Source organism: Maniola jurtina, chromosome 8 (genome assembly GCF_905333055.1).
Source record: "Maniola jurtina chromosome 8, ilManJurt1.1, whole genome shotgun sequence".
Lineage (NCBI taxonomy): Eukaryota > Metazoa > Arthropoda > Insecta > Lepidoptera > Nymphalidae > Maniola > Maniola jurtina.
Window position 1 is genome coordinate 3,086,246 of NC_060036.1, and position 23,994 is coordinate 3,110,239.

A 23,994-nucleotide genomic window follows, 5' to 3' on the forward strand; every position below is an offset into this window, starting at 1 on the left:
TTTTACTAGATATAAATAATGTCTACATCACTCAAAACCCTCGACACAAGAACCTCTATAAGAAAACTAGAAAAGAGCTGATAACTTTCAAACGGCTGAACCGATTTTCTTCAACAATTATAGCTAAGAACACTCTCGATCAAGCCACCTTTCGGGCTACGATGTCACAGACAGATACACAAATACGCAGATACACACGTCAAACTTAAAACTTATTAACACCCCTCTTTTTGGGTCGGGGGTTAAAAATGAGAACTTACTTGCTATTTTAACTTTATGTACCAAATTTCATGTCAAAAGAACTATTTTAGTCCTTATTTTTAAGGTGAACCGTGCTTTTGATATGATAGTTGACACCTAGAGTTCAAATGGCGAGCGAGTCCTCATTGTGTACGGACTGTACTTTGTGTCGTAGTAAGAAAATAGGTGATCATAAATATTATCTCAAAACAAAGAATACTTGATGTAATTTAGTAAATAAACTATAAACTTGCTTTCTAAGAATATTCATTTCGTTGCGAATTTTCAAACCTCGGGGGAATTCTGCTGCGCTACCCGCATTGGACTAATCAACCGGAAAATGCGAAAACAGAGAAAAAGAAATTCTTTCAATTAAGGCCACATAAAATATAAAACTTCAACTGCTCTCTTATAATGTTTTTAGGTGAAGTCCACAGAATGTGCAAAATTGTCACCGACCGAGTAGTTCATTGTCATTAGAAAACATCAAGTGGTATATATCTCGTAATTGGATGTACCGTTAGATAGGATCTCTCTTTACATCATATTTTATTCTATCCTCAATTCTGTGGTTCATGAGCCCTTCTAATAATAACATAGTGGAGATATGTTGTGTTTTTTTTCTAGAGAAAAATAGATAATAAGTAATGCGATGGGTTCCCGGATAGATCGAAAGTACGATTTTGACTCTATTTAATGATTATAATATTAGTGATGATAACCAAGACCGACCGAATAACATACTCACAAGTCACCAATGAAACACCAAATTGGAACATCCAAATTCAGTTAGCCATCCATTTCGATAAACTGAAATTTTCTAAACTAGCACGTTCAAGAAAAGTAATAGTTACAACAAAAAAATAATGAAATGAAATGAAGTGAAAATTTATCAAATTGTCAAAAACAGTCACAATTTACACACTAGTAAAATGTCTGCATATAAATATTTTTAACCGACTTCAACAAAGGAGGAGGTTCTCAAATCGTCGGAGTCATGTTCCCCGATTACTCAAAGACCCCTGGACCAATTTGAATTTTTTTTTTGTTTGAAAGGGTATACTGTGCAGGTGGTCCCATATAAATTTGGTGAAGATGTGATGAATTATCTCCGGAGATGGAGAACAGAACTCCTCAATGGATAAGAGCAAATCGCTCGCGATCAGTGTAATAGCTTAGTAAACAGTAGGGTTTTAACTGGGCATAGCATATTATAGTACAGTGGGGCCACTAAAAACTGTAAAATAAAAAAAAATTAAGTAATAAGTATTTTTTACTTTTTAGTGTTTGTGGTATTTGAAGTCGGTTTTACTTTTCTAGTTATATATAAGTAGAAAATAAATATTTTCAACGAACAAAAATACTTACATTTTAGGTGCTATGTTGTGCTTTGTGAAATTAAAGCACTAGATGTTACTTCAAAACGCCGTCAATTCTTAACTTTTTTACTTTTACTTTTTTCATCGGACACTTGACTCTAATAAAAATTTGCACTTAAAGCTTCGCAAATAGATTCCTGAACTGAAAGTGGTATTACCACCATATATTTGAAAGACCTACCTATACAACGACATCCCCTAAGACGAGGAAAAAAAATCATTTTCATTCATAGGGTTTCATTAGTATCAGAAGAAGATTAATAATAATTAAAAGAGGAAGGTTTGTAAAGTATTCTTATTCGTCTGAGAAATAGGTAAGCTCACCATCCGAAGGCGGGGCAGATGAACTACTTAGTCATTAGATAATAATAGGTACATTTACAATTTAATTATAAATAACAAGACAGCATAGTTAAACAATTTATAATTTTAATGAACGTTTTAATTATTCAAAGTATAAATTATAACGTATAGTGTAAACATACATTATAAATTAATCTGGTGTACTCTTATAGATTTTCATGTTTCTTCAGTGAAACGAGTTCTATTTTAACTGAAGTGTATTGTGGAACACCTGTTATAAGTTCTTGTATTTCTTGAATAGTTCTATCCTTTGTTTCGGGCAAATATTTGTATATGAGGCAAATGAAAACGCTCGTTGATACAGCGTAGAATAAAAACGCTCCGTGCGTGCCACAAAGTCGAAATACAAGCGGTGAAATTTTAAGAGTAGTTGCAAATACTATAGTACATAAAATTCCGAAACAACAAACAAAATAACTCCTGTATCGTAAAGGTGACAACTCTGCAGAACAAGAGGTTGCAAGTATCATCGGTCCACAGCTAATACTAATTGTATACCCCATTAAAAGGAATAAAGTAATAATGTTATTCTCACATATTACATTATATTTAATCATGTATAAATAAACTGACAAGATATAAAGGAAAACTACTCCTGTTAAGGAAAAACTCACTAATTGTTTCCGACGTGTTACGGTTTTAGATAATGCACATCCCAAGTACATGCCTGCCACAGTCACTGCATCCAATATAAGCATTCCTTGGTACGCCATTCGTTCACTCGATGTGATTTTTTTAAGTATATCTATAGCGTACACTGCGCAAGCTACTTTGCCTGACAAATTCGACAGAAACATTGGCAAGCATGCATATGCAAGAGGCTTATAAAAACCCTCATATCTTATTATGTTTAAGATCTTAATACTTCTGCTATATTTTACCTGCTCATTGAATCGTGTTTTAGTATTTAAATGCTCCTTTTGTGATAAAATAAGCTTTCTAAGTTCTTCCTCTGAATTTTCATCTGTACCCTTCAGCCATCGGTGAACTTTTGCACTTTCGTCAAAATGTCCATTTGTTGCCAACCAATAAGGTGATTCGTAGTAGAATATACACGATATTAAATTATAAATACCACAAATAAAAACAAGAAAACTAATGTTTCTCCAATGGAAGAATGTTCCCATAACATTAGAGACCCATATGCCCCAATAAAATGTAGCTCCTTTGAATGTCAAGAAAATACCTCTGTATTGCGGCGATGTGTACTCGGACATAACCATAACGGTGATTGGGAGTGTTGATCCTACTAACATTCCGAGCGTAGCTTGACTGAAAATAAGTTCTGTAATACTTGTACTACAGTAAAATATTATATTCCCGATTAATACATTAACACTTACTAAAATCAAAGGAATTTTTCGTCCATAACGATATGCTACCATAGGCCAAATAACTGCCCAAGGAATTGCACTGTAGGCAGAAGCAGAGGCTGAAAATAAAAATGCATTTTATTAATTTATGTGGGCAATTCTAACAAGGAAATCGACGGTCACAAACAACTAACATTCTACTGATTCTATCCACGACATTGGCAGGGCCATTTTATGGTGAAAAAGTGGGGATGATCCTACATTGCCTCCTAACATGTCGTGTGTCAGGGTCATTCTAGGTCGGATCCTAGATCAGCTTCTAGTTGTCTCCTAAATCGGCCCTGATGCAGTGACGTGAGTACAATGCTTACGGTCAAGTAAGCACAATTTTGTCGAAATTCACTATTAAGTATTCATTTTATTTGGGTTCTGTGCCTGAAGGGTGCCAACGGGACCCTATTACTAAGACTCCGATGTCCGTTCGTCCGTCCGACTGTCTGTGAGCGGGCTATAACTCGTGAAATAGGTATACTTATAGTTGAAATTCTCACAGAATGTGTATTTCTATTGCCACAACCAATAGTAAAAACCGGCCAAGTGCGAGTCAGACTCGTGCACTGAGGATTCCGTACTCGGGTATTTTTCCAACATTTTTCACGATAAATCAAAAACTATTATAAAGAAAAGTAAATAAAAATCTGTTATAGAATGTACAGGTAAAGCCCTTTCATATGATACCCCACTTGGTATAATTATCTTACTTTGAAAATTGAAACACGTTTTAATTTTTTTTTTTTGAATGATGTAACCACAAATTCGCGGTTTTCAGATTTATTCTACCTGCCAAATTTCATGATTCTAGGTTAACGGGAAGTACCCTATACATATCCATGACCCTATAGGTTTTCTTGATAGACACGACGGACGGACGGACGGATGGACGGACGGACAGCCAGCAGACAGACAGACAGACAACAAGGTGATCCTGTAAGGGTTCCGTTTTTCCTTTTGAGGTGCGAAACCCTAAAAAGTTTATTAAACAAACAGGAAGTGTTTATAAATATAAACAGGATATTATAGAACATAATTTGGGTAGGTATAATAACTGATAATATTTTTTTTTTTTTTAAATCTGGCTTTACTCTGGTTAGCCAATGTCAAGTTTGTGATATTTTCAAGTTATTGAATTTATACAAGTATGGACTCCGTCCCTGATAATAATTTCAACTAACACAACCAAGATACCATTTCCGGTGTGGCTATATCACTTGAGTTAGCCTCTTTTTTAACCCCCGACCCAAAAAGAGGGGTGTTATAAGTTTGACGTGTGTATCTGTGTATCTGTGTATCTGTGTATCTGTGTATCTGTGTATCTGTGTATCTGTGTATCTGTCTGTGGCCTCGTAGCGCCTAAACGAATGGACCGATTTTAATTTAGTTTTTTTTGTTTGAAAGGTGGCTTGATCGAGAGTGTTCTTAGCTATAATCCAATAAAATTGGTTCAGCCGTTTGGAAGTTATCAGCTCTTTTCTGGTTTTCTTATTACTTTTATCCCAGGACCACCAGAGGTTACGTATTTTCTGACACAGGAAATATGTACGATTGAGTAGTGTTAGTAAGTACTAAGAAAGCATGCCTAGCCTACGTGCTAGCTTGCTTAGACGGCCAATTTTCAGGTATCTGATAATCAAGGTACATAAAACCATTACTTACCTCACGTAAATTCTCCAAACTGATTTTTACGTATATTTTAGGCAATATCCTTAAAAATATGTCGCCAATACTCCCAGACACTTCCCGCGTCGGCCGTATTGCTTTGCAGACGCTTTAAAGCTCCCAAAATAAGTAATTACTTAACTGCACGTAAATTCTGATGCTCCATTTTTATATATGTCCACCAGACAACTATTTTAAAACCTTTTACAAGAAGACAGACCGATCCAGAGGGCCAATCATCCCCTAAATTCAATTTTAATGCCTCTGTGGGTTTGAGCGCGAGGACATCATTATCTACGCGCATGAGACTGAGTAAGACATGTATTAGGATATATTGACTTCTCTCTCATTCTCTTATAGTTTACTTATGTCAATTAATTATTAATATTTAAAAAAAACAGCTAAAAATTAAAAAAATTGGAGAATTCACGTGAGGTAAGTAATGTTTTTATGTACCTTGATTACCTGATACCTGAAAATTGGCCGTCTAAGCAAGCTAGCAGGTCTGTAGGCATGCGTTCTTAGTACATACTAACACTACTCAATCGTCCACATTTCGTTCGTCAGAAAATACGTGACGGCTGGTGGCCCTGGGATCTTTCACTATTGTAACAGAGGTTCATAATATTATGTCAATTGGCAAATGTCAAGATGTCAAGATGGACGTTGCTTAGATACATAATTATTTATTTGAAAATAATGTTTTGGAAAACTCCGATATTTTGGATCGTAGGCGCGGAGTTTCTAATTTATAAAATATTATAATCACAGTTAAATGAGAAAACATCAATTCAATTATAATATCCAACAGTCAACCAAAGGCCACGAACAATCAACCCAAACCCAAACCATAGTCAAACTATTTTTAGGGTTCAGTAGGTATCTGTAGAAAAAAAAAGATGTAGCCTCGACTGTTTTAGTCGCGTAGGTGTGCATGGCACCATTAAATATCGTAGGAGGCGATGACCCTCCGCGCGGCTGAGGTTCCCGCATCGTAGTCGCTTTGTCGCGCAGGTTTGGATGATGCATTAGGCGCACCTTCTTTATATTTTATCTGCTTGAACTCTATTTATTTTGACAAAATACGTTAAAAATTCATCATCATCAGGATCAACCCATCGCCGGCTTACTACTGAGCACAAATCTCCTCTCAGAATGAGAAGCTACCACACTGGCCAAGCACGTATTGGCACACCTCACGCACCTTTGAGGGAGCATTATGGCCAACTCTTAAGCATGCAGGTTTCCTGACGGTGTTTTCCTTCACCACTTCGTTGTCTGTCTGTGTGTCATCTTTCAAGAGAATCAAAACTTATAAATTGGGTACTTCCCGTTTACGTAGAATCATGAAAGGCAGGTAGCAATATCTTATAGGCCAAGCACTCTACTCCTGTGGCCCAAGTAAACAGAAAAATCCGACAACTGAATTGTCATTACATAAAAAAAAAACTTGTACGGAACTCTTCATGTGTGAGGCAGACTCGCACTTGACCGGTTTTTGAAAGTTATGTCAAATAAAAATTTGACATGCAATAACAAACAAAATGAAATACAAGCCACTTTATTCCTTATTTCATCGGGTGAAAGTCGATTTCAATTTAATCGTAGGTATATCTTGAAAAGCGAACTATTATACGACTACGTAAAATGGGTACATTTTTAAAGCAACGACAAGTTAGAAACAGATATTTCGTTTTGGTCGTGTTAAACTATGTGAGTCATTCAGATAATTCTTGATTTAGTGATGTTCGGTCAAAAATATTTCATGGAACGTATAATTAACATAACATTGATGTTACTTTTGAAGAGATATCAGCTGCCTTATTGGATTTATATTATTATAGAAATTGGGTTTTAGAATGGCACAAATAAACGGTAATTTATGAATAAAACTTTAAAAAGCGTGAAATAAAAATTAAATTAAAAATTTAAAAAACCCCCGACACATAAACCTCTAAAAAGTAAAAAAATAATAGGTAAGTATGTATGGGCCCTTTAAGAATAGTATAAATAGTAAAGTTTTTATCCAAGCGTTCGTTGCGTCGGGGGACCGCTAAAGTTAACAAAAACTAATCTTCCTACAACAGATGACTTTCATAGTTTATGATAGGTAGCGGTCCCCTGGCGCAGCGAGCGCTTGGATAAAAACTTTACTATTTATACTATTCTTAAAGGGCCCATACATACTTACCTATTATTTTTTTACTTTTTAGAGGTTTATGTGTCGGGGGTTTTTTAAATTTTTAATTTAATTTTTATTCATTTGAGGTATGATTACTGTCGGCGCGCCCGTGTATACGCCAAACATAAAAAAGTTTAATACAACTGCACTGCATGAAAAAAGCTGTAAAAAAGCATTGTTAATTTATTGTACTTACCCTTTAATTGTACCTACTTAATGTAGAGGGAGAGCCCGCGAGGGCCAGAACTTTTTTAATTAATTTAATAAAAGCTGACAGCTTCTCTGCGTATTGTACCCAACACAGGTTGAACGATCGGCGACTACTTATGAAGTTTGGATTTTGGACTTGGCATCGCTGCAATGAATCCAGAACAGCAAAAGTCTCGATGGAATCGAAGGCTTTCGCGTAGTCCACAAACGCTAGACAGAGGGGCAGATTATACTCATGAGTCTTCTGCATAATTTGCCGTAGCGTGTGGATGTGGTCTACGTTGCTGTAGCCTTTCTGAAACCCAGCCTGCTCCGGAGGCTGAAATTCGTCAAGTCATCGGGCGAGACGATTCATAATAACCCTCGAGCACAGCTTATGCATATGACTTAGAAGTGAGATTGGTCTGTAGTTCTTAAGCAGACTCTTATCTGCTTTTTTGAAAAATTTCTTCTCCATTTTTCAGGTGTTGCGTCAGTTTTGATGACGGTATTAAAGAGGTCTTTAAGCTTGTCTTTCCTCCTGCGCGCAAGTGAGTTTGTTGGTTTGTCTTTCAACCAGGTCGCAATGGAGCGTCGGATCGGCGTGATTTTTTTGCATGGGTAATGGTTATAGTTAAAGACCTGGAGGGTGACATAGTCTTCTATTTATCCCAGAAAATTAAAAAGTTCCCATGGAATTTTAAAAAACCTAAATCTACGCGGACGAAGTAGTGGCCATCAGCTAGTAATAAATAAACTTACTCACTTAATCGTACTAGAGAAGTTGACTGAAAATAGTTTACCTGTCTGAAGAAGTAAATACAAAGAACGGGTTTTTTCTTTTCATCCTCTCCTTCTTTTGAAAAGTCCATAATATTTGTTAGGAAAATTACTTAATTAACAACGGTATCTAACAATATACGACCAAATAATGTTACTTAACTTCGCGATAACAATACTTAGAATAAGTAATCTACTTAAATAAAACCTGCTTGAAGACACCTTACCACTTTATTCGAATAAACATGTTGAATGATAACGATAATCACTATCCACATAATAAACTGGAAAGTGTGTTTGTTTGTTGGTTTGTCCTTCAATAACGCCTCAATGGGGCAACGGACCGTACCTCAAAAGAAAAAACGGAACCCTTATAGGATCACTTTGTTGTCTGTCCGTCCATCCGTCCGTCCGTCCGTCGTGTGTCAAGAAAACCTATAGGGTATTTCCCGTTGACCTAGAATCATGAAATTTAGCAGGTTAGTAGGTCTTATAGCCAGTGACGGATTAAGACTACTTGATGCCCTAAGCAATCCATGCCTGTGGGCCCCCCTATCCGTATGTCAACTAGAATCGGTCTTTAATTAAACCTTTACCGCCTAAAAACATTAGTTTTTTGTAAAATAAGATGATGAGATGTAACGTACTTTAGAAGTGGAGTAGGTGCGACAACAATAAAAACCAAAGCATAATTATTTATTTATTTATTGAAATGCGCCTTGCGGCTTTCGGGGACATTCGAATTGTCGGGACGTGATGCCCTAGGCAATTGCTTAATTTGATTAAGGGTTAATCCGTCACTGCTTATAGCACAAGTAAAGGAATAAATCCGAAAACCGTGAATTTGTGGTTACATTATTTAAAAAAAATGTGTTTAAATTTTTTAAGTAACCAAGGTACTATTATACCATATCATATGAAAGGGATGTACCTGTATTTTCTACAACAGATTTTTATTTATTTTTATGCATGATAGTTTTTGATTTATCGTGCAAAATGTCGGAAAATTACCCGAGTACGGAACCCTCAATGCGCGAGTCTGACTTGCACTTGGTCGGTTTTTTACATAGATATAGGTACTTAGTTGAAGACCTGGCGTTGATCGTGAAACATTGGTTAGGAAATTTCATTATTACAGAATTAGGGGTGCAGCATTGGAGTTGATGACTTTTCACTTAGGTAAGTCCTAAGGTAGACTATCTATAATTATTGTTCGTAATAAGTTGAGATGGTGATCGGGGTATGAAGTGAGTCATGCACGGGTGGACACCCCGCATACTCGCTCTTAGATCATAGTTGTAGTGTTGAAAAAGTCCGTGTCGCCCGCGTTTATCGATTTTGTCGTTGCTTGTAGTTTTGTAGCTATACTACTAATAAATAAAATTGGAGTGTCTGTCTGTAATTTCGAAATAACTACCGCATATTAAGGTCATATGGTTATTATTGAACGATACTATAACTGAATCACACGTTTTTATAATTTTTGTCTGTCTGTCTGTCTGTTTGAAAAGGCTAATCTTTGGAACGGCTGAACGGATTTTGACGGGATTTTCACAGACAAGTAGAAAATTGACCAGGGAGTAACATAGGCTACTTTTTTAACCGACTTTCAAAAAGGGAGTTGTGTTTTTCAACCTATGTACACCGAAATCTCCGAGATTTCGGAACCGATTTGCGTCATTTCTTTTTTAATCGATAGAGGAACTTTGCGACATTGTTTCATAAAAAATTTGGAGTCCAACTCCTCAATCCTGATGCTGCAGGGGATCTGACCAATCCACGCGGGCGAAGCTGCGGGCATCAGCTAGTTGGAAAATATGACTTCAGTTGCCTGTCGTTAATAATCCATTCTAAAACGCGTGAGCTAGCCTGAAATATTATTACAATATTGTGACATTGAACGGAAAAATTTGTTATCCCACCAAAACAATTCAAGTTAATTGGGATATTAATTAAACTAAATTGATACTTTCTACAACAGATGACTTTCATAGTTTCTGTTTTAACTTTAGAGGTCCTCTTCCTGTTTTACCTTTAGGGGTCCTCTGACGCGAAGAGTGCTTGGATCGAGACGCACGGAATGCGTCAGTGCAGTTCCGGCCTAAGCATGCAGTACGTATATCACGAAACATTTCGCGCTGTTTTTACCCTCCTCATACCACTGGTTCGCGCGATGATAATCTAACGGAAATATATGCTAAGCTCGTGGATTTGATGATAAATTGTAAGTTTCAAATTTTTACGTTTAACCATTTCTTAAATACAGAGGTCTGAAAATTGCATAAAACAAGACCTACTCACTGACTGACCAAAATTATAACGCACTTCCCGTGTACGTGGAAAATTAAAATTTGGTATAATGATGACATACTGTGAACTAGCCATAATTTTTGATATCAGTACTTTTAATGGCCGAAACTTTTTGATAGGAACTGATCCTTATTTTTTACATGAAAAGTTTTTGTTTGGGTAAAATGTTAAAAACTTTACTATTTATATTAAACTTAAAGGGCCATAATACTTATTATTTTTTTACTTTTTAGAGGTTTCTGCGGCACGTATAGGTACATAATATATACTGGGCTTTTTTGCATTTAATAAAAAACTTTATCACTATTATAAATATACTTTATTAATGAAATCGTTTACAAATTACAATAGATTTAAACATAATACATTAGAAACTAATATTTCTATCTTAATATTTACCCTTCAGGTCCAAAATGTTGAATACATGCATTTGTCGAAACGTACCTACCTATCTACTGTAGGTATAACAAAGGTTATATTTTAGTACCTACTTAAATAACAGCTAAGTATATGTTAAGATTAAAAATATGTGATCCTCTGATGATTGAAATACATCCATTGTAAATAATAATAATTAAATATACAAACATATAGTATTTTCTAATGTGCACATCAAAATACTATTTATTCCTCTGTGAAGTGCATAATATAAGAAAAGTCATAGGTTAAAAGTGTATAGTGTTATTACTATTGTTACCGTGTAAAATATTCAATTCGGCAGCTTCTCCGCAGGCAGTTCTTGTTCTTGTTAATAAAGTCTCTAAGTTGTATAACTCATTGTTATTGTGGTCCCCTATTCCAACATTTGTTATGGTTCTGCACAAGCTGTTAACAAGATAAAGATTTAGGATTGCGTGTTTTATTAAAAAGCATGTTCCAGGTCAATAATAATTAATCAAAACTAAAAAATCTGCAGAGGGAACAAAAAATAGATTAAGTAAGTGCTTTTTATATTGTTATGATCAAACAATGTGCAAAGACCGTCTCCACCATACTGTAGCACGCAGTTCTAACAAGTGAGATGCCAGTCAAGGGTAAATAAAATTAGAATGCTTACGGATTATTAGCTGGTGATGGTTTCGCTTCAACTAACGCTGAAATAACGACGATGCAAAGACTAAGCAATAGAGACTTCTGCATTTTTTTTTGTTATTATTTAAAGTAATTTTAGAGGCAAATGTATACCAACGGGTGCGATTGACAAAACTGTACTAGTATTTTATATAAAGTCTTTTTATATGCATTGTGAGATTGACTATACATGGAAACGGGAGGGGTCAATTTGATAAGAAGTTTTGGTTTTTACCCGTACTTATTATCTATAGTAGTTCATTTTGCTACAATGATAACGGTCGGGGAAAGTGGAATTCAAAATGACATTTCACTTCGTAAATAACATTCAAATATATTTTTGTTTTGCTGTACGGAATTTTTTAAGTATTATAATTACAATTTAAAAACTGCTTAAATAAATTAAAGGTTTAACCTTTGCGTAGATAAACAGTCAGACAAACAGAAACACTCACATATTTATTTTTAATTTAATTCCATAACCCTTCACTGCAATCTCATCTGATGGTAAATGATGATGACTAAGATGGAAGTGGGCAAACTTGGAAGGGGTATTGCAGTTTTATTAACCCCACCTCACACCCCTTATCGGTTTCTATGCGGCATCGTACCGGAATGCTAAATCACTTGGCAGCACGGCTTTAGCGGTAGGGTAGTAAATAGGTACGGCCGTAGCCTCCTAGCAGATTAGACCAGACACACTTTAGACATCATAAATTTCCAAATTGCCCTAAACGAATCGAACCCGGGACCTCCCACTTATTACACCACAGCGCTCTCCACTGCGCCAGGGAGGTCGACAAAAAATTTGTATGATTAATACCTACCTATTGATTATACCTAACTTTTCAGCAAATCGAATTACGTCGAGTAAAACCCAAAACTTCTTATCAAATTGACGCCTCCCGTTTTCACTTAAGTACCTATAGTCATTCTCACAATTCATATAAAAAGACTTTATGTAAAATACTAGTACATTATTATCAGTCACATCCATCGATACACATTTGCTTCCAAAACATCTTTAAATAATAACAAAAAAATTAAAATGCAGAAGTCTCTGATGTTTGTTCTTTGCATCGTCGTTATTTCAGCGTTAGTTGAAGCGAAACCATCACCAGCTTTTGATCCGTAAGTACCTACCATAATTGTATTACCCTTGACTGGCATCTCACTTTAGACCAGTGCCGATAATTTTTGAAACCAAAAAAAATAATAGTAGGATGAAACCCATTAGAAAAGGATTTGGTTTTTTCTCTATATATATATATATATCTCTTTCAAAAAAAAAAAAAAAAACTACGAAATTTGGTGAAAACTTACCTTATTATGTCCCGAATACACTGTAATTTATTTGATTTAAAATATTTATTTTTTCGCCTTATTTTAACTTAATATCAAAAAAGCACCCTAATTTTAAATCGAAAATTTTCGTGTCAAAATATCAGCTTTTTCAAAAAGTCGGCTTGGTCGGGTGGCTTTTTGTTCGTTGAAGTCTCTACTTTCTGATGGTGTAAAAATTACATTTACTATGGTAATGGACATTACCATAGTAATTTTATGTTCTCAGAAAATGCAAAAAATTGAAAACTCGAATTCGATTTTATTTAATATATATATTTTTTTAAATTATAATTGAATTTAATTATCAAAGTTTTTATTTTTTTTAATCACTATATACAATTTCATCAAAAAATGTGATTGCTACAGTTTTTTTTTCAGTAAAAACTGTATTTGTTAGGTAATTAATCAATTAAATTAAAATTTAAGTTTGATTACATTAAAAACTAGCGACCCGCCCCGGCTTCGCACCGGTGTTCCGGGATAAAAATATAGCCTATACGGATTCGGAAGAATCCCTCTAAGTAATGGTGAAATCGGTCCAGTAGTTTTTCCTCTTTATAATATTAGTATAGTATAGATAATAGTAGGATGAAACCCATTAGAAAAGGAGGGGTCCTTTTTTAATGGATTTCATCCTACTATTTTTTTCCACTTTTTACTATTTTTGAAGGTTTCGGCACTGGTCTACTTGTTGCGATGCTACAGTAAGATGGAAACTGTTTTTGCGCATTTAATGAAGTCGTAGGGTGCACGTTTTTGGTATTTTTGACATAATATTATCTGCCTACAACACAGTAATGAGGATTTTTACTAGGACATTTTATATAATTTTATTAACAACCCTTAATTTTTGAACAGTGCGTGCAAGACCGTGGGGGATTTTGGAAGAGGAGACAACAATAACAACCACTGGACCAACGTAGATAAACTTATGAAAGCCTGCGGAGGTAACATGAACGTTACCCTTTTGGCTGGTAGCAATAATAATAACACTATAGAGTTTTAATTTATGACTTTACTTATAATAATAATAAATACTTCACAGAGGATTTTTTTAGTCATTGATTATTAGGTATTATTTGCAATAGGTGTATTTTCAGTATCAAATAATCATATTTTAAACTTATACTGTTATTTAAGAACTAAAACCTACTTAACCTTTGTTATACAGTACGATTCAACAAATACATGTAAATATTATGAGCAATGACTTCTATCTATGTATATATATCCACTACAGAAGTCATTGATTATGAGAGTAATATTAGTTTTGTAATCTATTATATTTTAATCTATTGTAATTTGTAAAAGATTAAATTAATAAAGTATATTTCTTAGGACAAACTTGTGTTTGCATTCAATCAAAAAAAAATATTGTTCGTAATTTCTAGGGCTACAGGTGTACATCCCTGTCTAGCAACGGCGTATAAATTTTGGGAAAAAGATAACAACGATAACAACTTACATACTGTATAAGCAAGGCGATAATAACAAAATGGCCCCAAAATACAATTTAGTGATTGTCACACAAACTATATTATTCCTTTAGGTTCTTCTCGGTAGGAACAGCATTCCGAACCAGTGGTAGATTATTTTGACGATTCGAAAGCACTTGTAAAAGTTTACTTGAATAAAAATCATTTGAATTTGAATTTGAATTTATGGACTTAACAGTAGATTATGCAACGTGGGGATAATGTAATGTCTTACGTCACGGGCACCTGGATAAATTCCAAGCGAACGAGGGATTTTAGAGTAACTCCCGAGCGAGCGGGGTTTAGGGGTGCCCGAGACTAAGACAGCATTATCCCCAAGTTGCATACTCTGCTTTTCACACCTCGCAATAAAACCAAAATCTTCGTATGCTTATATAGGTACCTACCTATCTGTCTTTAGAAATATCTGGGAGCAAATCGTTTATTACACTTTGAGCACTTTTGAACACTTTTAATAGTTTCCGGAGTTAGATTATTGCTGCCATCATCGTCATCACTCGACATTTTAATTTCAAGTTATATAAATAATTTATTTCAATAACACCATAATATAACGTTTCGCACAAAGTTTCGCAGATAAGTTTTGAAGGAAATTTTCAATATTTTTTAATCTATGGTTTGTGAAAGAGAGAGACGCTCACTCATCAAAGCGAGATAGAAAATTTAAATCGCGCGTGTGAGAGGGACGCCATCATACGTCGAAGCGAGATAGTTGATACGAGATACTTTTTTTACCAAGATGTATGATGGTTTATAGAATCAGAGATTGTAAGTAGAGTGATTTGTTATTTATTGTTATAAAATATGTGATATAGTCAAGAGCATTTAAGAGCTATATTACTTTGGACTTGGGATAGGTCCCATGGGCAGCGCAAATCTAAGCTCAGCTAGGGGCTTGGCTCTACTAGAAATCTCATAACTTTTTAACAGTGAAAACATTATGAACTTGTGAGTCTTGGCAACTTTTTTACATGAAATGTTTTTGGTGGGATTTCATTTCTTTTTGGCAGGTGCCCTAGATTTTTTTTTGGGTCTATTTCTTGTAGGTACATCATTTTCATGGCCCATCTCTATCGTTACCTCTTTTTTTAAAAGCTTTTATTCAACTTGCAATGTATTCGTATGTAAATATGTTTGTTCGGGTGGAATCTTGCAACTCAATTTTGAAGCAGGTATACCAAATTTCAGTCTTTTAGGACTTCAAGAAACACAGATACTTGGTACGTTTGATAAATCTGCCACGGACATCTTATCCTGAAAACTTTAGTATTCGAGCAACAGATTTTACAGATATGCATCTCATATACGAGGGGATGAAGGGGGACCCGATTTCTTAATTTATCTGTTGATTATTATTCTTGAAATTCCTACTTAATGCCTTTCAGTCTTCTAGGACTTCAGAAAGTACCCTAGAATTTTTGACTTGAGGTTTTGAATGTCGATAAATCTGAAACTATAAAAGCTAGACAATTGATACTCCGAGCGTTTAATGAATCTGCCAAGGACATCTTATCCTGAAAATATCAGCATTCTAGCGACAGAATTTACAGATTTGCTTCCCCCATACAGAGGCGTAGAGGGGGGAAATTTCCAATTTCTTAATTTTTCTGTAGTTTGTATGCAATCTCTAGTCTACATATCAAATTTCAGTCTTCTAGGACTTCGGGAAGTACTCTAGAATTACAGACAAGAAGTTTTGACTGTCAATAAATCTGAAACTATAAAAGCTAGACAATTGATACTCAGTGCGTTTAATAAATCTGCCAAGGACATCTTATCCTGAAAATATCAGCATCTTAGTGACAGAATTTACAGATTTGCTTTTCCCATAAGAGGCGTAGAGGGGAGAATTTTCTTATTTCTTAATTTTCCTGTAGTTTGTATACAATTTCTAGTCTACATATCAAATTTCAGTCTTCTAGAACTTCGGGAAGTACTCTAGAATTACAGACAAGAAGTTTTGACTGTCAATAAATCTGAAACTATAAAAGCTAGACAATCGATACTCAGTGCGTTTAATAAATCTGCCAAGGACATCTTATCCTGAAAATATCAGCATCTTAGTGACAGAATTTACAGATTTGCTTTTCCCATAAGAGGCGTAGAGGGGAGAATTTTCCAATTTCTTAATTTTCCTGTAGTTTGTATACAATTTCTAGTCTACATACCAAATTTCAGTCTTCTAGAACTTCGGGAAGTACCCTAGAATTACAGACTAGAAGTCTTGACTGTCAATAAATCTGAAACTATAAAAGCTAGACAATCGATACTCAATGCGTTTAATAAATCTGCCAAGGACATCTTATCCTGAGAATATCAGCATTCTAGCGACAGAATTTACAGATTTGCTTCACCCATAAGAGGCGTAGAGGGGGGGAAATTCCAATTTCTTAATTTTCGTGTAGTTTGTATGCAATTTCTAGTCTACATACCAAATTTCAGTCTTTTAGGACTTCGGGAAGTACCCTAGAATTACAGGCTAGGAATTATGATGATCATCAGTGAGGAACAAAATCGGCGTATTTTAGGTATCATAAATCTGTAACCATAAAAGCTAGATATTTGATACTTGGTATATTTGGTAAATTTGCTGAGGACACCTTATAGCGTTCAGCTTTCTAGCGTCATCCAGACCGAAGTTATGACGGGTCGAAAATACGGCGAAACACTTCGAGAAAAGGTACGTAGCGCCCCGGCCGCCGCGTTTGGCTCGTCTTGGCGGGGGCACTGCCGTGCCCCCTGATACTGTCAATATACTAAGATTGACATGAGACTGCCGGATGTAATAAACAGTTGCCAAATTACTATGTGAAATAATATGTAAACCTTTGATTTATTATGGAGTTTGGTGTTAACAGGTTAGGGAGAAAAGAGATGAAAGGATTTGAGGATTAGAGTGCGTAAAAGAGACAAAATGCCTTCGCGATCTTCAATTCTAACCATTCCCCCGCCTGTGAGCTATCAAGCTCGCAATTTTACAATGATAGAGTAAGGAGATATAATTTATAAAAGTAGAGTACTTAAAAATATAGTTTACTTATATATTAATTAAAATTAAGCGGTTAATTATATTTAAGAGCGTAAAAATATACTTAAAAGCTAATCAACTATATTTAAGTTGTTCTATTCGATAGGTAAAGGACAAAGCTTTACCATTGGTCTAATAAGAGAGCCATTTTTCGTTTCTATTTCAGTAACTCTGGTAGTACCATCTCTACCAGGAATTAAAAGGAGAGAAAAGCGCGTTATAATGCCTAATTGTAAAGCGGAGCTAACTCTTTTAAATAAAGTTAAAAAGTAAATTGAACTTAAATCAGGTGCCGGTTCTAAGTGAACTGCCCTAGATACTGCGCGTATAAATATACAAAAATATGCGTTTCGTACAACTTCAATGACTCTTGTCTCCGCAACGTTCAAATTCTCCGCGATTATGATATCGCGTTTTGGTAATTTTTTAATAAATCTCAAAACATAAACGACGGCTCTGAGATATTTAGTCGAAGAAGAAAACTTAGTGCTCAAAGTTAAAAGAGAGTTCTCTTCCACAGCTTGAGTAACCAGAATCACTGTTTTCTTCAATTCAATTCTTGGATGGGCCACTGATTTATAGGCATAGACACCCAAGAAGGTCCGTGAAACCAAAGATCATGATTTAATAATTGCGAAGGCAAAAGACCGCGAGAGATACAATCCGCAGGATTTTCAACACCTGGGATGTGATAGAGACAATCAGCTGACAAAAGCGTTTGAAATTGCGATATACGATTCGCAACGTAAGTTTGGAATCTGTGTGGTGACGATTTCAACCAACACCAGGCGACGGTAGAATCCGAAAATACGAATGTTTTATCAATCGGATGGCGTTATATCAAAGTATCATAAACATTACGAACCAATTTAGCAAGTAAAACAAGTGTAAATTAAAAATTTATAACACCCCCGACGATCCAAAGTATTTGAGTTTTCCAAAACATCATATTCAAATAAATAATTATGTATTTAGGCAACGTCCATCTTGACAGCTTGACATTTGTCTATTGACATAATATTATGAACCTAACGGTTATCTAACCTTCTTTTCTACAAGAAAACTAGAAAAGAGCTGATGACTCTTAAACGGCTGAACCAATTTTTTTAGATTATAGCTAAGAACACTCTCGATCAAGCCACCTTTCAAACAAAAAAAACTAAATTTAAATCGGTTCATTCGTTTAGGCGCTACGATGCCACAGACAGATACACAGATACACAGATACACAGACACACAGATACACAGACACACAGATACACAGACACACAGATACACAGATACACACGTCAAACTTATAACACCCCTCTTTTTGGGTCGGGGGTTAACAAGAGCGTTTAATTCTAATCTAGCCAACGTGACTAACTTAGAGGGCGAGGATACTCGAGATTTTGAACAAACCAAGGAAACAACGGGGTCTTCATTTCCTTTAGTCACATGCGTATAAATCACACAACCATACGCCTTTTCACTGGCGTTAGCGAAATGTTCGTGAAACTGTTACCTAACATACCTATTTTTAACCCCCGACCCAAAAAGAGGGGTGTTATAAGTTTGACGTGTGTATCTGTGTGTCTGTGTATCTGTGTATCTGTCTGTGGCATCGTAGCGCCTAAACGAATGAACCGATTTTAATTTAGTTTTTTTGTTTGAAAGGTGGCTTGATCGAGAGTGTTATTAGCTATAATCCAAAAAAAATGGTTCAGCCGTTTAAGAGTTATCAGCTCTTTTCTAGTTTTCTTGTAGAAAAGAAGGTTAGATAACCGTTAGGTTCTTAATATTATGTCAATTCACAAATGTCAAGCTGTCAAGATGGACGTTGCCTAGATATACATTATTATTTATTTGAAAATGATGTTTTGGAAAACTCAAATACTTTGTCGGGGGTGTTATAAATTTTTAATTTACACTTGTAATTTTTACAGGTTTACTTCTGCTAGTTATAACTTTGACTCATTTTTAGACCATTTCATTTCTTCTATCAATACCTAAGGAATAGCTTGTTTGTTAACGAATTTATGCTACTGTAAAAATTGTGCGCGAAAATAACTTCATATACCTAGCATCTCAGCTTAAACCTAATTATCGCGTCGGTCTGAGAGATCTAAAGTAAAAACAATAAAATTGTCATCAAATTGTACGTTATCATTATAAACCTAATTTACAGACATAGCGTGACATACATACAGTCATTTATTTGAAAATGATTATTATTTATTTGAAAATGATGTTTTGAAAAACTCAGATACTTTGGATCCAAGTTCAAGTTAATTAGTCCAAGTTAGTTAGTCCAAGAAAATCAGTTCAGCCGTTTGAAAGTTATCAGCTCTTTTCTAGTTACTGTAACCTTCACTGGTCGGGGGTGTTGAAAATTTTTAATTTACACTTGTAAGTCCATAAAGCAATAGTTTATGTAATAATCACTAAATTGTATTGTGTTCGTGATTATCGCACAAGCTATTCCGGGCTAAAATGTTAAGTTTGCTTAAACAGTATGTAAGTTGTTATGTTTTCCAAAAATTTATACGCCGTTACTAGACCGGGACGTACCTACCTGCTGTAGCCGGTAGCCAGTGACTTAAATGTAAATTACGAACAATAATTATGATTGAATGTAAACACACGTTTGTCCTAATAAATATACTTAATCTTTCACAAATTACAATAGATTAACATATAATAGATTACAAAACTGATATTACTCTCATAATATTTACATGCATTTGTTGGATCGTACTGTATAACAAAGGTTAAGTAGGTTTTAGTTCTTAAATAACAGTATATAAAGTTTAAAATATGATCATTTGATACTGAAATACACCCATTGCAAATAATAATAACGAATGACTAAAAAGTTTTATGTCAAAAAAAAAAATCCTCTCGGTGAAGTATATATTATTATTATATGTAAAGTCATAACTTAAAAAACTACAGTGTTATTATTATGGCTACCAGCCAAAAGGGTAACGTTCATGTTACCTCCGCAGGCTTTCAGTAGTTTATCTACGTTGGTCCAGTGGTTGTTATTGTAGTCTCCTCTTCCGAAATCCCCCATAGTCTTGCACGCGCTGTTCAAAAATTAAGGGTTGTTATTAAAATTATACAAAATGTCCTAGTTAAAGTTACAGCTATCCTATATTACTGCGTTGTAGGCAGGTAATATGTGAAAAATACTAAAAACGTGCACCCTACAACTTCATTGAATGTGCAAAAACAGTTTCCATCTTAAGGTCGCTGCATACGTAACGTGTTTTTTCTCGGGACGATTTCTCGAAGTACTATTGGACAACTAGAAAACGGACGGGGCGGGGCGTTCCAGTTGTCCAGTAGTAGTTCGAGAAATCCTCCCGTCCCGGACGGGACGGAAAAAAGTACGTTACGTATGCAGCAACCTTTACTGTAGCATCGCAACAAGTGAGATGCCAGTCAAGGGTTTATACAATTATGGTAGGTACTTACGGATCAAAAGCTGGTGATGGTTTCGCTTCAACTAACGCTGAAATAACGACGATGCAAAGAACAAACATCAGAGACTTCTGCATTTTAATTTTTTTGTTATTATTTAAAGATGTTTTGGAAGCAAATGTGTATCGATGGATGTGACTGATAATAATGTACTAGTCTTTTACAAAAAGTCTTTTTATATGAATTGTGAGAATGACTATAGGCAATGAAACCGAGAGGCGTCAATTTGATAAGAAGTTTTGGTTTTTACCCATACTTAACGTAGCTCGTTTTGCACAAATGATAACTTTAGGTATAACTAGAGGATGCCCGCGACTTCGTCCGCGTGGATTTAGGTTTTTTTGAGATCCCGTGGGAACTGTTTGATTTTCTGGGATAAAAAGTTGCCTATATGTCAATTACAGGGACGCAAGCTACCTCGGTACCTTTCATACAAATCGATTAAGCGGATGGGTTTTTGGAAATTCCGTGGGAACTCTTTGATTTTCCGGGATAAAATGTAGCCTATGTCCGTCCCAGGGATATAAGCTAACCCTGTACAAAATTTCGTCAGAATCAGTTAAACTGTTGGGCCGTGAAAAGGTAGCAGACAGACAGACAGACAGACAGACAGACACACTTTCGCATTTATAATATTTGTATGAATATTAGTATGGATAGTAATCAAAAGGTAGGTATTAATCATACAAATTTTTTGACGACCTCCCTGAAGCACTGGAGAGCGCTGTTATCTTATAAGTGGAAAGTCCCGGGTTCAATTAGTTCAGAGACAATTTGGAAATATAGATTTCTAAAGTGTCTCTGCTGTGATCTGGTAGGAGGCTACGGCCGCAGATGTTCACCACCCTGCTGGCAAAGCAGTGCCGCCAAGCGATTTAATGTACAGGTAAAGTCTGCCCTTTTATATGATACCCCACTTGCTATAGTTATCGTACTTTGAAAATTTAAACACATTTAAAAAAAAAATTATGTAACCAAAAATACACGGTTTTCGGATTTATTCCTTTACTTGTGCTTTAAGAGCTACCTACCAGCCAAATTTCATGATTCTAGGTCAACGGTAAGTACTCGATAGGTTTTCTTGACAGACCTGACGGACGGAAGACAGACATGACAGACAACAAAGTGATCCTATAATTCCGTTTTTCCTTTTGATGTACGGAACCCTAAAAACCGGCCAAGTGCGAGTTAGATTTGCGCACCGAGGGTTCCGTACTCGGGTATTTTTTCCGACATTTTGCACGATAAATCAAAAACTATTTTGCACAAAAATAAATAAAAATATGCTTTAGAATGTAGGCACGGTCGGCCTCATGTCGCATGCTGCATGTTGCACCACACAGATTTGTTTGGTTTGGCGGATTATAGCAAATTAAGCTTTTGGTTCCTTGTGTAGTGTAGTTAGATCTAGTTAACTCTACCCGTGTACAGGAGCCTTCCGAGTTGTTCCTAAAGTCCTTCAGTGGGCGACTTGAATATATTATACAAGTCCTGCAGCTGTCTGTTGGTCTTGCCATGCGTCTTCGCGCCGCGTATGTCTGTGCGTCTGTTCACGTGCAGCTTGGCACCTTCGGGACCCGACCACGCCTTGGCCAGCGATACTAGTCTGCTCCACGGCATTGTCCACTCTCCTCGCAGATACTAGGAAGAAAATAATACATCATAAGTCGCTACCTACAGTAAATTGGTACCTAACAATAGCTAGAAGCCGTCCTCACCTATGGTGCTGAAACACTGACAAACGGCCTTGTCCACAAATTCAAAGTCGCTCAGAGAGCTATGGAGAGGGCTACGTTACGAGTTCCCACAGGAAAACTCCTAACACAGCCCATGTTAGGAATTTTCCTGAGGGATAGTATCCAAAATGAGGAGATCCGCAGGCGAACCAAGGTCACTGACATAGCCCAAACTATCATCAAGCTGAATTAGCAGTGGGCATGCCATAGAGGCGATGGCCGTTGGAGCCGGAAAGTCCTTGAGTGGAGACCGCGTATAAGCCACGGTAGGCTACTTTATTTACTTTGCACTATCATTTTTTTAAGAATATTAGCCATGCTAACCATGATTAATACTCCCCTTTCCCCTCCAATTAAGCGTAAAGCTTGTGCCAGGAGTGGGTACGACAATAATGCAACGGGTGGGGTTTGAACCGCCGCCGACCTTTAGGAATTCAGTCCGCTCCTCAACCGTTCAGCTATCGGCTCTATCATTACTGACATAAATATAAGGAACTATTGCTACTAACACAGTTACTTTCTATATGGACTTATCTGTATAACATACATATGAATGATCTGAAATAAAATCTTATTTATTTATTTATAAGCAAGTGTAGTGTGAGACGCCCTCCAGCACGATGGACCGACCGACGGTATAAAGCGGCTGGTGGGAAGTGGCTGGATGAGGAAGGCTGAGGACCGGGTGTGGTGGCGCTCTTTAAGGAGAGCCTATGTTGACGGACACAGGCTGATGATGATGAAGAGCTAGAAATCTAAGTAGGTATACAAAAATACTCGTTGACTGACTCATCAACACCCTTGGATCTAGAAAGTTGAAATTTTGTACAGAGATTCCCTTTTTAGGGTTCCGTAGCCAAATGGCAAAAAACGGAACCCTTATAGATTCGTCATGTCTGTCTGTCCGTCCGTATGTCACAACCACTTTTTCCGAAACTATAAGAACTATACTGTTAAAACTTGGTAAGTAGATATATTATGTGAACCGCATTAAGATTTTAACACTAACATAGAAAAAAAAACAATAAATTTTGGGAGTCCCCATACTTAGAACTGAAACTCAAAATATTTTTTTTTTTTAACAAACCCATACGTGTGCAGTATCTATGGATAGATCTTCAAAAATGATATTGAGGTTTCTAATATCATTTTTTTAAACTGAATAGTTTGCGCGAGAGACGCTTCCAAAGTGGTAAAATGTGTGTGTGTGTGTGTGTGTGTGTGTGTGTGTGTGTGTGTGTGTGTGTGTGTGTGTGTGTCTTTGTGTGTGTGTGTGTGTGTGTATGTGTGTGTCTGTGTGTGTGTCTGTGTGTGTGTGTGTGTGTGTGTGTGTGTGTGTGTGTGTGTGTGTGTGTGTGTGTGTCCTGTAACTTCTAAAATAA

The 23,994-nt window shown here is 36.0% G+C and overlaps 2 protein-coding genes across 5 annotated transcripts in view; both read right to left on the minus strand.

Moving 5' to 3' along the window:
* Positions 1–2,128: 2,128 nt before the first annotated feature.
* On the minus strand, positions 2,129–4,574 carry LOC123867698 (facilitated trehalose transporter Tret1-2 homolog). The gene is made up of 2 exons (XM_045909878.1): positions 4,528–4,574; positions 2,129–3,414 (listed from the first exon to the last, which is right to left on the minus strand). Exons 1-2 carry the CDS (start codon positions 4,541–4,543, stop codon positions 2,129–2,131), a joined length of 1,302 nt encoding a protein of 433 aa, XP_045765834.1. The 5' UTR covers positions 4,544–4,574.
* Positions 4,575–10,779: 6,205 nt separating this feature from the next.
* Positions 10,780–23,994, minus strand: part of LOC123867806 — a 34,862-nt gene continuing 21,647 nt past the window's right edge. For 2 of the 4 annotated variants that reach the window (XM_045910076.1, XM_045910072.1), the window contains exons 17-18: positions 22,298–22,517; positions 10,780–11,297 (exon numbers count right to left, since the gene is read on the minus strand). In XM_045910076.1, the coding sequence (XP_045766032.1) occupies positions 22,326–22,517 (192 nt within the window). In that variant the 3' untranslated portion in view covers positions 10,780–11,297; positions 22,298–22,325. Of the gene's footprint in view, positions 11,298–20,098; positions 20,480–22,239; positions 22,518–23,994 lie in introns of those variants that run through there. The other 2 variants (XM_045910074.1, XM_045910073.1) reach the window with 2 other exon arrangements.